Here is a 12,746-nt window from a genome sequence, read left to right on the forward strand (position 1 = left end):
TTAAAGATTTTTTATTTCATGATGCGCATCGACTCGGCATCATGTCGCGGATCACAGCATGCCTCGGCGGACAGATGCGAAGTTTCGTGGCGAAATGCGACTTCCCGCCGCATACTGACGCGGCTTCAACGACCGACGCGGTATCGACTCGTTTCGCCTTGGTGCCGCGGATCGCGAAATACGTTTGTTCCGCATTGAATGTACTGTATTTACTTTTAAAAGTTATTACAAACAAACACATTGTCTCTTTCTATGCTCACATCAAACAGACTAGTTCATTACATTTGAACAGCAGTCAGTTACTATAACATTTTGTCTTTAACAGAATTGATTTCCTTTTCCAGTTCTTGAGCTCTCTCCTCTTATTCAGTTAACCACCCTGCTTAGTTTGAAACGACACTTCCCCATCCCTGCGTTTTCACTCGCAAAAATTGATCACTATGGAGAACCTCTGACGTAGTACACATAATCTGTGACGTGTACTGCACATAACGTTTCGTACTAAATAGTGTACAAAACTTATATTTCATATTCAACTTTTTTGCGCGAAGGAATTCATGATAATTTTTCATAATATTTCCCTTAAGAACGACTTAAGTAAAATAACTAAAGCGATGATTAAAGTATTTTTGAGCATAAATTAACATTTTTAAGGCTTTTTTTACATGAAATAAGCACTTTTCAAGCACTTTTTCAAGGCCAACCTTTATTCAAGGGCTTTTCAAGCCTTGGACTCGTTTTCAAGCACTTTTCAAGCCCTGTGCGAACCCTGCAGACCTACAGACATGCTATATGTTTTTGTAAATGTGTTAAATTCTAATTAAGTTAATTAGTATTTAGTTAGCAAATTTTTGCAGACCAATATTTTGAAATTTTGATTCTATTATCCCAAGCTTTGTCACAATTTTAACTGACTCCCCATACATAACACTGTCAGTTATGTTCAAGAGTAAATAACTCAGAAAAGTGTGGATAATTGTGCATACAAACTTTCCATGCAAATCAAAACTTCATGGGGATGACATACTTGTAGCTTCAAACTAGAAATGTGGAAGAAGTTTGCTCTACAAATCTTTTAACGTTTCATGCGGCCTTGCTTACCAACCGACAGAGAGACTCCAATATACCTCGTCTCAAAACACATTTACAGTGTTACAACTTGATCATTATAGTCTTTAAAACAAGAGCTGTCACCATAGGATGACTTATGCCCCCTATAAACACTTGATAGAAGTTATGAGCTTTTTTCTAAACCTAAACGCAGATTTTGAAACCTAAACGCGGACCCTAAGTTCAAGGTCAAGGTCACAGGGGTCAAAATTTGTGTGCGTATGGAAAGGCCTTGTCCATATACACATGCATACCAAATATAAAGGTTATATCTCAAGAGACATAGAAGTTATGAGCGTTTTTCTAAACCTAAACGCAGATTTCGAAACTTAAACGCGGACCCTAACTTCAAGGTCAAGGTCACAGGGGTCAAAATTTGTGTGCGTATGGAAAGGCCTTGTCCATATGTAACCCAGCCAGAAAATTCCCCGACCGCTATGGGGATCGAACCCGGGACCTCCCGGTTCCAAATCAGGCAGACACTCTACCGCGTCGCTATAAAAGCTAGCTCATATAGCAAGGCAGTATAAGTTCCCCTTATACCGAACCCTGCTACATACACCCCCTCTAATTATGAAATTCTTCCACGAATTTCTCATTGCCATGACATCTGTGGGACGTCTGACACACATGGTGGTTTTTTACGTTGGGCGCCAATGTAACCCAGCCAGAAAATTCCCCGACCGCTATGGGGATCGAACCCGGGACCTCCCGGTTCCAAATCAGGCAGACACTCTACCGCGTCGCTATAAAAGCTAGCTCATATAGCAAGGCAGTATAAGTTCCCCTTATACCGAACCCTGCTACACATATACACATGCATACCAAATATGAAGGTTATTTCTCAAGGGACATAGAAGTTATGAGCATTTTTAAAAACCTAAACGCAGATTTCGAAACCTAAACTCGGACCCTAACTTCAAGGTCAAGGTCACAAGGGACATAGAAGTTATGAGCATTTTTCGAAACCTAAACGCAAAGTGTGACAGAAAGACGGACGGACAGTCCAATCACTATATGCCCCATTTTCTTCGAAAGAGGGCATAAAATGCATTCAAACACAATTTAGTGTCAGTCCCATTAACCGACAATGCTACCCACCCGACATCTATCGGGTCGGACGTGAGCCCGTTTTTCAGTGCGCCCACTGCGCCGCTCCTTGCCGCCCCTGAAGAAGATCTTGAGGAGACTCATCCCCCCACCCTCCTCCTCCCCAGCTTCCTCATGGTCCCCAGGGTGCATCACATCCGGTACTATTGGCTCATCTGAAATCAGTATCAAATGTTTGTCTTGTATTATAATACAAACAAGCAACAAATGCCTTTAAAACCAGCCATCTCATATGAAATTCCAAGCAAGGTTTTGATAAAATGTGTCTTTAAAAAATTTGCATTTTGTTTCATATTTATTAGTTTCAGAGTTAATAAATTTGACAAAATCTAAAAACTGTCCTTATTGCTCAAATTTTAATTTTCTACATGTATGCGGGCCTTCTGATTGGCAAATATTTTCCAGACAGAAAAATTTGCTCAAGTTTTATTTTGGACATGCATGCGGTAAAGTAGTGTTACAGATAAGGCATAGCAGGGACACACTTTCCGCCTCAGAGAATTCTGTAAACAAAAAATCCATAAGAGAAAACTGGGACGACACTTTAAACACATGCCTTAAGCCTGCTTGTCCCACAGCAGGGCTCGAATATTGTGTAACAATTTTTATAGACGCACCTTTGCTCAACGCCGTGTAACATTTATCACAGACTCTGGCCGGCTTGTTCTGCAGGTACCGCAACTTTATCTTGCACTCGGAACAACCGCTACAGACAACCTGGGGACACGGAAGTACACATCAGTAACATTATAACTAAACTAGTTTTGAACAATAAATAAACATTTCAACAAATGATCGCAAATAAAAAGTTCAGCAGCGTAAGTGGTTGTATATTTTAATCATGAGATTTTTTATAAGCAACATGGTCTTTTTTTTACACATGTCCAGAAAACTAGCACATACAGCTCATTTATCCACAAAACTTTGCTCCAGGGTTGCTGAATTATTGCATTTTTTTTTAAAGGTCCAATATGTCTCTTTTATTTATTTAAATGATTTAAATACGAAAAAAAAATCAGTTTGGTTTATTCAATTTTATATGTAAGAAATACAAGTTGGTTTACTTTATTTACTTTTATAACAGGGATCTATTATTGCTTTACATAAGTTTCATAAGAGTAGGAAGTTTTGGTTCTAAAACATTTACATATAATGGTATCTGTTTATGGAACAATCTTCCTCAAAACATCAGGGATGTACCTAAACCTAACAATTTCAAGGGTGCCATCAAGAAACAGTTTTTAGAGTCTTTATAGCTTTTTATAGTATAATTTTTATTATGAATTTTATGTTCTGTTAAAATACTGTGATACATTTTTAAGTCTTATGATCAATAAGATGCAAGGATCTCATAATTATTCTTTAACTTATAGTATGCTACAAAGTGTGTTTATTAACTACCTATGCAGTGTGTAACTTTCTTATGCAACTTCTGTGATAATAATGAACATGTGATTATATTTATTCATTCTTAATCAGTAATATACTTTATTAAACAGTACATATTTGATACATATACATTATTAAAATCTAATACATGACTGTTTCATGGTTACTGCCACCAATAACAAGGACCACAATGGAAATAAGTGAAAATCATTTTTCTCTTTTTTGTGTTATCCTTGGTATTGTGTGTGCATTCCATGGTTTGCTATGTATATTGCTGTGATAATATATTTTATATTGTCTGCATTATGTAGTAACTATGTAATGTTCATATGTTTACCAAATAAAAAATCAATCAAATCAATCAATCAATAAAGGGAGGAGATTAAAATGTGCAAGAAACAAGAGCTGTCACCATAGGCTGACTTATGCCCCATATATATACGCTTGTTAGAAGTTATGAGCTTTTTTCGAAACCTAAACGCAGATTTCGAAACCTAAACGCGGACCTAAGTTCAAGGTCAAGGTCACTTGGGTCAAAATTTATGTGTATTTATGGAAACGCCTTGTCCATACACACATGCATGCCAAATATGAAATTGCTATCTGAAGCGACATAGAAGTTATGAGCATTTTTCAAAACCTAAACGCAAAGTGTGACGGACAGACGGACGGACAGTCCGATCACTATATGCCCTTCTTCGGGGGCATAAAAAATGCCTGTTAATTATGCAATCAGGCATGGTTTATGTAACAAGTAAGGTGTGAAACTATTGCGTCTGCATACAACTTTTGTAGCAGACGCAAAAGTTCCAACCAACCCCTTGATTCCAATATCTTACCCATCCACATGCCCGGCAATGGTGTCGTCTGAACGTTACAGTGAACTCAATCGTGCAAATCATGCACATGGTGACTCTAGCATCAGGAATCCAAAGCGGTGCTTTGTGGCCAAGCACGAAATCCTTGTCTACCAGGGCCTGGAACCAAGAAAAACATTTGTTGCAATAATGGCAAGGTGATGAAAAGTAGCAACACCACACTACAAGATTTTCAACAAATTTGACTAGCCCCATATTAAATCCCATTTTAGGTCTGCAATTTACGCACCAAATTTGTTCAACAAAAACCTTTGTTTAAGCAAAAGTGACCTTGATCTTGACCTGTCTGGCCCCTAATAGAATCTTGGTCTGCATTAAAGCTGCTAACACTAGCCCCTAATAGAATCTTGGTCTGCATTAAAGCTGCCTACACACACAATCTTGGTCTGCATTAAAGCTGCTTACACTAGCCCCTAATAGAATCTTGGTCTGCATTTAAGCTGCTTACACTAGCCCCTAATAGAATCTTGGTCTGCATTAAAGCTGCCTTCACACACAATCTTGGTCTGCATTAAAGCTGCCTACACTAGCCCCTAATAGAATCTTGGTCTGAATTAAAGCTGCTTACACACACAATCTTGGTCTGCATTAAAGCTGCCTACACACACAATCTTGGTCTGCATTAAAGCTGCCTACACACACAATCTTGGTCTGCATTTAAGCTGCCTACACACACAATCTTAGTCTGCATTTAAGCTGCCTACACTAGCCCCTAATAGAATCTTGGTCTGCATTAAAGCTGCCTACACTAGCCCCTAATAGAATCTTGGTCTGCATTTAAGCTGCCTACACTAGCCCCTAATAGAATCTTGGTCTGCATTAAAGCTGCCTACACTAGCCCCTAATAGAATCTTGGTCTGCATTAAAGCTGCTTACACTAGCCCCTAATAGAATCTTGGTCTGCATTAAAGCTGCCTACACACACAATCTTGGTCTGCATTTAAGCTGCCTACACACACAATCTTGGTCTGCATTTAAGCTGCCTACACACACAATCTTGGTCTGCATTTAAGCTGCCTACACACACAATCTTGGTCTGCATTTAAGCTGCCTACACACACAATCTTAGTCTGCATTTAAGCTGCCTACACACACAATCTTGGCCTGCATTTAAGCTGCCTACACACACAATCTTGGTCTGCATTTAAGCTGCCTACACACAATTTCTATTCAATTTCGCTATTTTTAGAGGGATTGACCTTCAACCTTTAGCTTTTTATACAATTCCAAGCTAAGTCTCCATGTAAGCTTGCCATCTTAAGTTACATTAAAATTGGTGAATGCAACTTTAGTTATTGAGCAGCAACTACCTGTTTTCTATTTTTTATTCACAGGGACTTTGACCTCGATCTAACTGGCCTAAATGGGAATCCCAAGCTTGGTCTTCATGTCAGCTACCTTCCAAAATAATTCTGTGCAATATCTCCAAGCTCAGTTTTCTTCCTTGAAACTGTTTATCTTATTTTAGCAACAGAGACCTTGAACCAACACAACCAAAATACAATCCAAAGATTTTTCTCCATGCAAGCTTGCTCACTCCAAACTGAAGTTATTGACTAGACACCATTTGTTTGACACTGCCTTTACCCCAATGTAATAACCATGATTTTAAAATCCAATTTAGAATAGGTTGTAATATTTAATAGAATTTTATGTGTAATAACTAAGATAAAGATACGTTTTATAACATTAATATTAAGGTTTTAATAATGCAATTGGAATTATAGCAAGATCAATAATCTTATAAAAATGTAAATAAAAACATAAAGTGTTGTTGCCTGGCACATAAAGGTAACAAGGGCTGTTTGTAAAACATGCATGCCCCCCATATGGGCTGTCCGTTGTAGTGGCAGCCATTGTGTGAATACGATTTTTGTCACTGTGACCTTGACCTTTGACCTAGTGACCTGAAAATCAATAGGGGTCATCTGCGGGTCACGATCAATGTACCTATGAAGTGTCATGATCCTAGGCAAAAGCGTTCTTGAGTTATCATCCGAAAATCATTTTATTATTTCGGGTTACTGTGACCTTGACCTTGTGACCTCAAAATCAATAGGGGTCATCTGCAAGTCATGATCAATCTACCTATGAAGTTTCATGATCCTAGGCGTATGCGTTCTTGAGTTATCATCCGAAAACCATTTTACTATTTCAGGTCACCGTTACCTTGACTTTTGACCTAGTGACCTGAAAATCAATAGGGGTCATCTGCGAGTCATGATCAATCTACCCATGAAGTTTCATGATCCTAGGCGTATGCGTTCTTGAGTTATCATTCAAAAACGATTTTACTATTTCTGGTCACCGTGACCTTGACCTTTAACCTAGTGACCTCAAAATCAATAGGGGTCATCTGCGAGTCATGATCAATGTACCTATGAAGTTTCATGTTCCTAGGCCCAAGCGTTCTTGAGTTATCATCTGACAACCACCTGGTGGACGGACCGACCGACAGACCGACATGAGCAAAGCAATATACCCCCTCTTCTTCGAAGGGGGGCATAAATATAGGTTTAAACAAGGGCTGTTTGTAAAACATGCATGCCCCCCATATGGGGTGTCAGTTGTAGTGGCTGCCTTTGTGTGAACACGTTTTTGTCACTGCGACTTTGACCTTTGACCTAGTGACCTGAAAATCATTAGGGGTCATCTGACAGTCATGATCAATGTACTTATGAAGTTTCATGATCCTAGGCCTAATAATTCTTGAGTTATCATCTGGAAACCATTTTACTGTTTGGAGTCACTGTGACCTTGACCTTTGACCTAGTGACCTGAAAATTGATAGGGGTCATCTACCAGTCATGAATAATATACTCATGAAGTTTCATGATCCTAAGCAAAAGCATTCTTGAGTTATCATCCGGAAACCATTTTACTGTTTCAAGTCACTGTGACCTTAACCTTTGACCTAGTGACCTGAAAATCAATAAGGGTCATCTGCCAGTCATGATCAATGTTCCTATGAAATTTCATGATCCAAGGCGTAAGCATTCTTGAGTTATCATCCGGAAACCATTACTGTTTTGAGTCACTGTGACCTTGACCTTTGACCTAGTGACCTGAAAATCAATAGGAGTCATTTGCCAGTCATGATCAATGTGCCTATGAAGTTTCATGATCCTAGGCGTAAGCATTCTCGAGTTATCATCCGGAAACCATTTTACTGTTTCGAGTCACTGTGACCTTGACCTTTGACCTAGTGACCTGAAAATCAATAGGAGTCATTTGCCAGTCATGATCAATGTACCTATCAAGTTTCATGATCCTTGGCCTAAGTGTTCTTAAGTTATCATCCGAAAACCATTTTACTGTTTTGAGTCACTGTGACCTTGACCTTTGACCTAGTGACCTGAAAATCAATAGGGGTCATCTGCCAGTCATGATCAATGTACCTATGAAGTTTCATGATCCTAGGCATAAGCATTCTTCAGTTATCATCCGGAAACCATTTTATTGTTTCGAGTCACTGTGACCTTGACCTTTGACCTAGTGACCTGACAATTGATAGGGGTCATTTGCCAGTCATGATCAATGTACCTATCAAATTTCATGATCCTGGGCCTAAGCATTCTTGAATTATCATCCGGAAACCATTTTACTATTTCGAGTCACTGTGACCTTGACCTTTGACCTAGTGACCTGAAAATCAATAGGGGTCATCTGCCAGTCATGATCAATGTACCTATGAAGTTTTATGATCCTAGGCCTAAGCGTTCTTGAGTTATCATCCGGAAACCATCTGGTGGATGGACAGACGGACGGACTGACATGTGCAAAACAATATACCCCCTCTTCTTCGAAGGGGGGGGGGGCGGCGGCATAATAATCGTGAAATAAATATAAATTAAATGTATTTTGAGAAAGATTAGTATATAGCTAGACAATTCTTAATGTTCTTATAATGCATTATTATCAATTTTAAAATGCTGAAACTGATTTCTTATTATGCTTTTTTGAAAGAAATAATGTTCAATTAGGCATAACATACACATTTTTTTAAAGTATTTTATGAGAAACATCCATAAAATTTAGGGATGGCAACGAATATTCGAATATTCAAATATTTAAAAATCGGCTGAATATTCGATTTCAAAATTCATGTTCGAATATTGGATTTTTATTCTGTTATGCAAAGAAATTATTTAAAAAAATATATATATGTGCAGTCACATCTTTTTGTTCATTGCAGACTTCTTTAGTGCATCCGCCTTTGTTTGCATGCATCTGCCATCAATTAATGAGATGATAATTGGCATACTGGAGGGTATCAGGAGAGGGGTAGTGTCTTTATTAATTTGATACGGCAGTTTGCATGGGTGTTAATTCACCCCGTTTAATCTATTGTCGAAGGCAATTGACATATTATTCACAGTTCGGCGTCTCGCAATTAAGACAACCTGACTTGCGTTACCTTCAAATGACCAATCAATTTAATTTTGATATCCATACATTAAATCCATGATTATCTAATCAGAATTTAATTGCTCAAATATAACCAATTACAATTGTTTGAAATACGTTGACGAGGATGAGGCGTAAATGAATGTAGTAATAGTATTCATTATTGAAGAGACGAAATGCATGTTAATATCTTTAATAGCGTAAAACGTTTTTGTGTGTACCCACTGCATGTAAATAATACTTAATCGATTGCTTGTTCATATATACATGTTGCCTGAATGTTGTATCGGGTATGTTGTTGCTATGTTTTCTTTGTGTAAATTAACAAGAGGGCCATGATGGCCCTGTATCGCTCCACTGTTTTTTTATGCGAAAAAAACGCGCAATGCGCATGGGTTGAAATGTACTCAAGCATGTGACTTTCTCTGTCTATCCCTCGTCCCACTGGGCGCTTTAAGTTGGAAGGGTGAGCATTTTTATATATAGAAAAAGTTACTACCGTGTTAACTAAACAGACTAAAAAGCCCGGGAATTGTTGCTTTGAAGCACAGTCCCATTGCTTATAACGTAGGTACATTTATCTCTCCATAAGATATTGTCGTTCTTTCTATTTCACATATTTTTAGATGCTGAAGATCAAATATACGCATATGATTTGAAACAGATTCACAAGACCCGTAGGAATCAAAATGCCTTAACCCTTTACCAAACGACACATTTTGGACTTTCCCAATTTGATAAAGGTGCAGACGACAATTAAATTGTAATGGAATATTAAGGAAATAATCAGGTAGGGTAGAAATAATTGTGATAAAAGGAGAAATTGCTCATCTTGAGCAATTTCTCATTTTATCATAATTATTTATTAAGTCGTCAGCTATAAACTAGTAAAATCCTGTTGGTGTTTGGTAAAGGGTTAATAATCTCTGGTTCCTTCTTAGAGGCTTTCACACATTTATAACAAATACAATAGTAGCATCTTTCTTTGTAAAGAATCATCTCAAACAAGGGCTGTTTGTAAAACATGCATGCCCCCCCCCCCATATGGGCTGTCAGTTGTAGTGGCAGCCATTGAGTGAATACGTTTTTTGGCACTGTGACCTTGACCTTTGACCTAGTGACCTGAAAATCAATAGGGGTCCATCTGTGAGTCATGATTTATGTAGCTATGAAGTTTCATGATCCTAGGCGTAAGCTTTCTTTAGTTATCATCCGGAAACCATTTTACTGTGTGAAGTCACCGTGACCTTGACCTTTGACCTAGTGACCTGAAAGTCAATAGGGGTCATCTGCGAGTCATGATAAATGTACCTATGAAGTTTCATGATCCTAGGCATAAGCGTTCTTGAGTTATAATCCAGAAACCTTTGACCTAGTGACCTCAAAATCTACATGGGTCATCTGCTAGTCATAATCAATGTACCTTTGAAGTGTCATGATCCTAGGCTTAAGCGTTCTTGAGTTATCATCCAGAAACCATCTGGTTGACGGACATACGGACGGCGGACGGACAGACATGTGCAAAACAATAAACACCCTCTTCTTCGAAGAGGGGCATAAATATAATTAACAACCCACACATCCCTTAGACCAACAGGCCTGAGAATATTATAATAATCTAAAGATTATTTCTTATTTTTATAAATGTATTTAATTAAGTAATACATTTTACTTCTAAGATCAATTCATAACTTATATTAAGAGAATTATAAAATGATCAGAAATTTATATGGATCGTTGAGCAATTGACAATCATATCTTCACAATTCATGAGTCACAATTCACAAATGGAGCAATGAATCATAAGTTATTAAAAAGCAGCATATATGATAGTTGAGAACATTGCACTTCATTAATTCCAACACCTTCTCTTGCAGAGGCGTATTTAGGTGGGGGGCTAGGGGGCTAAAGTCCCCCCAGCTGGCTGGCTAGATACGTTTTTTTCGGCGTAAGCTGCATAAGCCAGCTTTTCACCTTAGCCTGACCTTTGTAAGTGTCCAATAAAATTCCAATAAAATTTCCCGCGGCTAGGTACGAATGAATACACTTCATTTATTCCATTGGCTGATTTGAGTATACCACCAGAACATTGGAAACATATCCGCGTCTTTGTAACACTGTTTTACTGTATGAAACAATTTTATCTCGAATGAAAAGGCTTAATAGATAGAACAGTTTTACACTCAATTCTCGACATCAATACAGTTTGTGCGTACACCTTTTATTTTCAGAGTATTACCAGCGCAAGAGCGTTTATACTTAAAAGGCTATGTTCTCTCTGACCTACCTTTAGTACTTACTTCCTTATTCCTTTCAACATGTTAACATGTAAAAGTATAAAGAGCAATGGAAGCGAGGCCTCACTTTAAAGCATTGCATTTCAACCCGCGAGGTATATCGGGTCAATTCGCGGACATTCAGAGTTTATATACAGGTCATCACTGGAGTTGGCGGCCAGTAAAATAATCGTTATATAAAAAAGACGCAATCCGTGAACTTGGTGACCTGGAATTTTCTTTAGACCAGAAATATGTTAAATGAAGATATTCAGCAATATAATTATGGTATGTAAATAATAGATTCTTAATGTGTTTTCAACAATACAATGATAAATATTATTGTTGATAAATTTAACAATAATTATTCGTCCATATTGCCTAATGTACTAAAGTGATATTATGAGCATGTAACAGTTTATAGGTGTCTATCGCAACCGTTGATTATTTTTGATGTTTCTACTTCATATACACTTATATTAATTAATGCAGCATCATCATACTAAAGCAATATACCAGAAAGAGAAAAATAATGCATTTGAATATCAACCGTACTTTCGTTTGACAACTGATCATGCGTTTACGAGTTGAACCTAAATTTAGTTTTAGTGCATATTTGTTCATACGACACAAAGACACGAAATTGTTTTACGGATCATTTCAGCTTACAGGACTGGGTGGGTCACGTAAGAATATCGAATATAAAATATATTTTTATAAACAACTGGTAGCAAGGTGAGATGCAGATAATTAATCAGTAACCACATTTTAACTAACTATTTTGACCTGTTTATTCTTTTCAGCTCAATTGAACAGTGCAAAATGCCCATAATATCACTTTAAGCATTAGCACGATTATAATTGATACTGTTAATAATCGAATCAAATAGCAATGCCCGACAAACCACTAAAACAGGTTTGTTCGAAGAACGCGCCTATAAATACGGATACTTCTCGTGTGGCCGGTTGACTCATATGTTTAAATTTCACTTCCATTCTTCTTTTGGTTTTCTGTTTTGTATCTATAGGTTTATGACCAGCAATATGTTATAATGTAAATTAAGCCGCGAAAACTCCCCGTAACATCCCGTACTGCGTGTGATGCAGCTAAGAACTGCACAGAAAAAGACATTCGCTATACTTGATCTCATTCATTAAACTTTTTACGCCGTATATCTTTTTTAAAGATATTTCTTGTTAAAAATGAGCCCCTTACAGTTTCAATCCATTTGTGTATTTCCTGTCATTTGCGCCTAATTAGGCCATAAACAGCTGTCAATTTGTGTGATTAGCCCCCAGGCATGTGTACAGACGATCTAACCTTCGCCAGCTAAACTGCACGCTTCATTGACCGTAAGTAAAAAACTGTGCTATTTGATAGGCTAAAGGAGATACATTCAACAGAACAGAACAGATTTTTATTTTCACCCACGTATATAAGAAATACAATATTGGCAATATAACTAAGTACAATATTAAGTACAATATTTAGACTTCCTATAATTTTTACAACAACAACACATGTTATACAGTGAGAGTGGGGGTATGAACGGTAGAATGAATATATATACCGGTA

General features: G+C 37.6%; 1 protein-coding gene across 6 annotated transcripts in view; it reads right to left on the reverse strand.

Annotated features, from left to right (window-relative positions):
• The window catches only part of LOC127856886 (uncharacterized), a 129,169-nt gene that overhangs the window by 10,464 nt on the left and 105,959 nt on the right, over positions 1 to 12,746 (reverse strand). For all 6 annotated transcript variants that reach the window (XM_052393087.1, XM_052393095.1, XM_052393111.1 and 3 more), the window contains 3 exons: positions 4,449 to 4,586; positions 2,838 to 2,937; positions 2,212 to 2,375 (listed from right to left, as the gene is read on the reverse strand). In XM_052393087.1, the coding sequence (XP_052249047.1) occupies positions 2,212 to 2,375; positions 2,838 to 2,937; positions 4,449 to 4,586 (402 nt within the window). The remainder of the gene's footprint in view (positions 1 to 2,211; positions 2,376 to 2,837; positions 2,938 to 4,448; positions 4,587 to 12,746) is intronic.

Source organism: Dreissena polymorpha, chromosome 1, assembly GCF_020536995.1.
Source record: "Dreissena polymorpha isolate Duluth1 chromosome 1, UMN_Dpol_1.0, whole genome shotgun sequence".
Classification (NCBI taxonomy): domain Eukaryota; kingdom Metazoa; phylum Mollusca; class Bivalvia; order Myida; family Dreissenidae; genus Dreissena; species Dreissena polymorpha.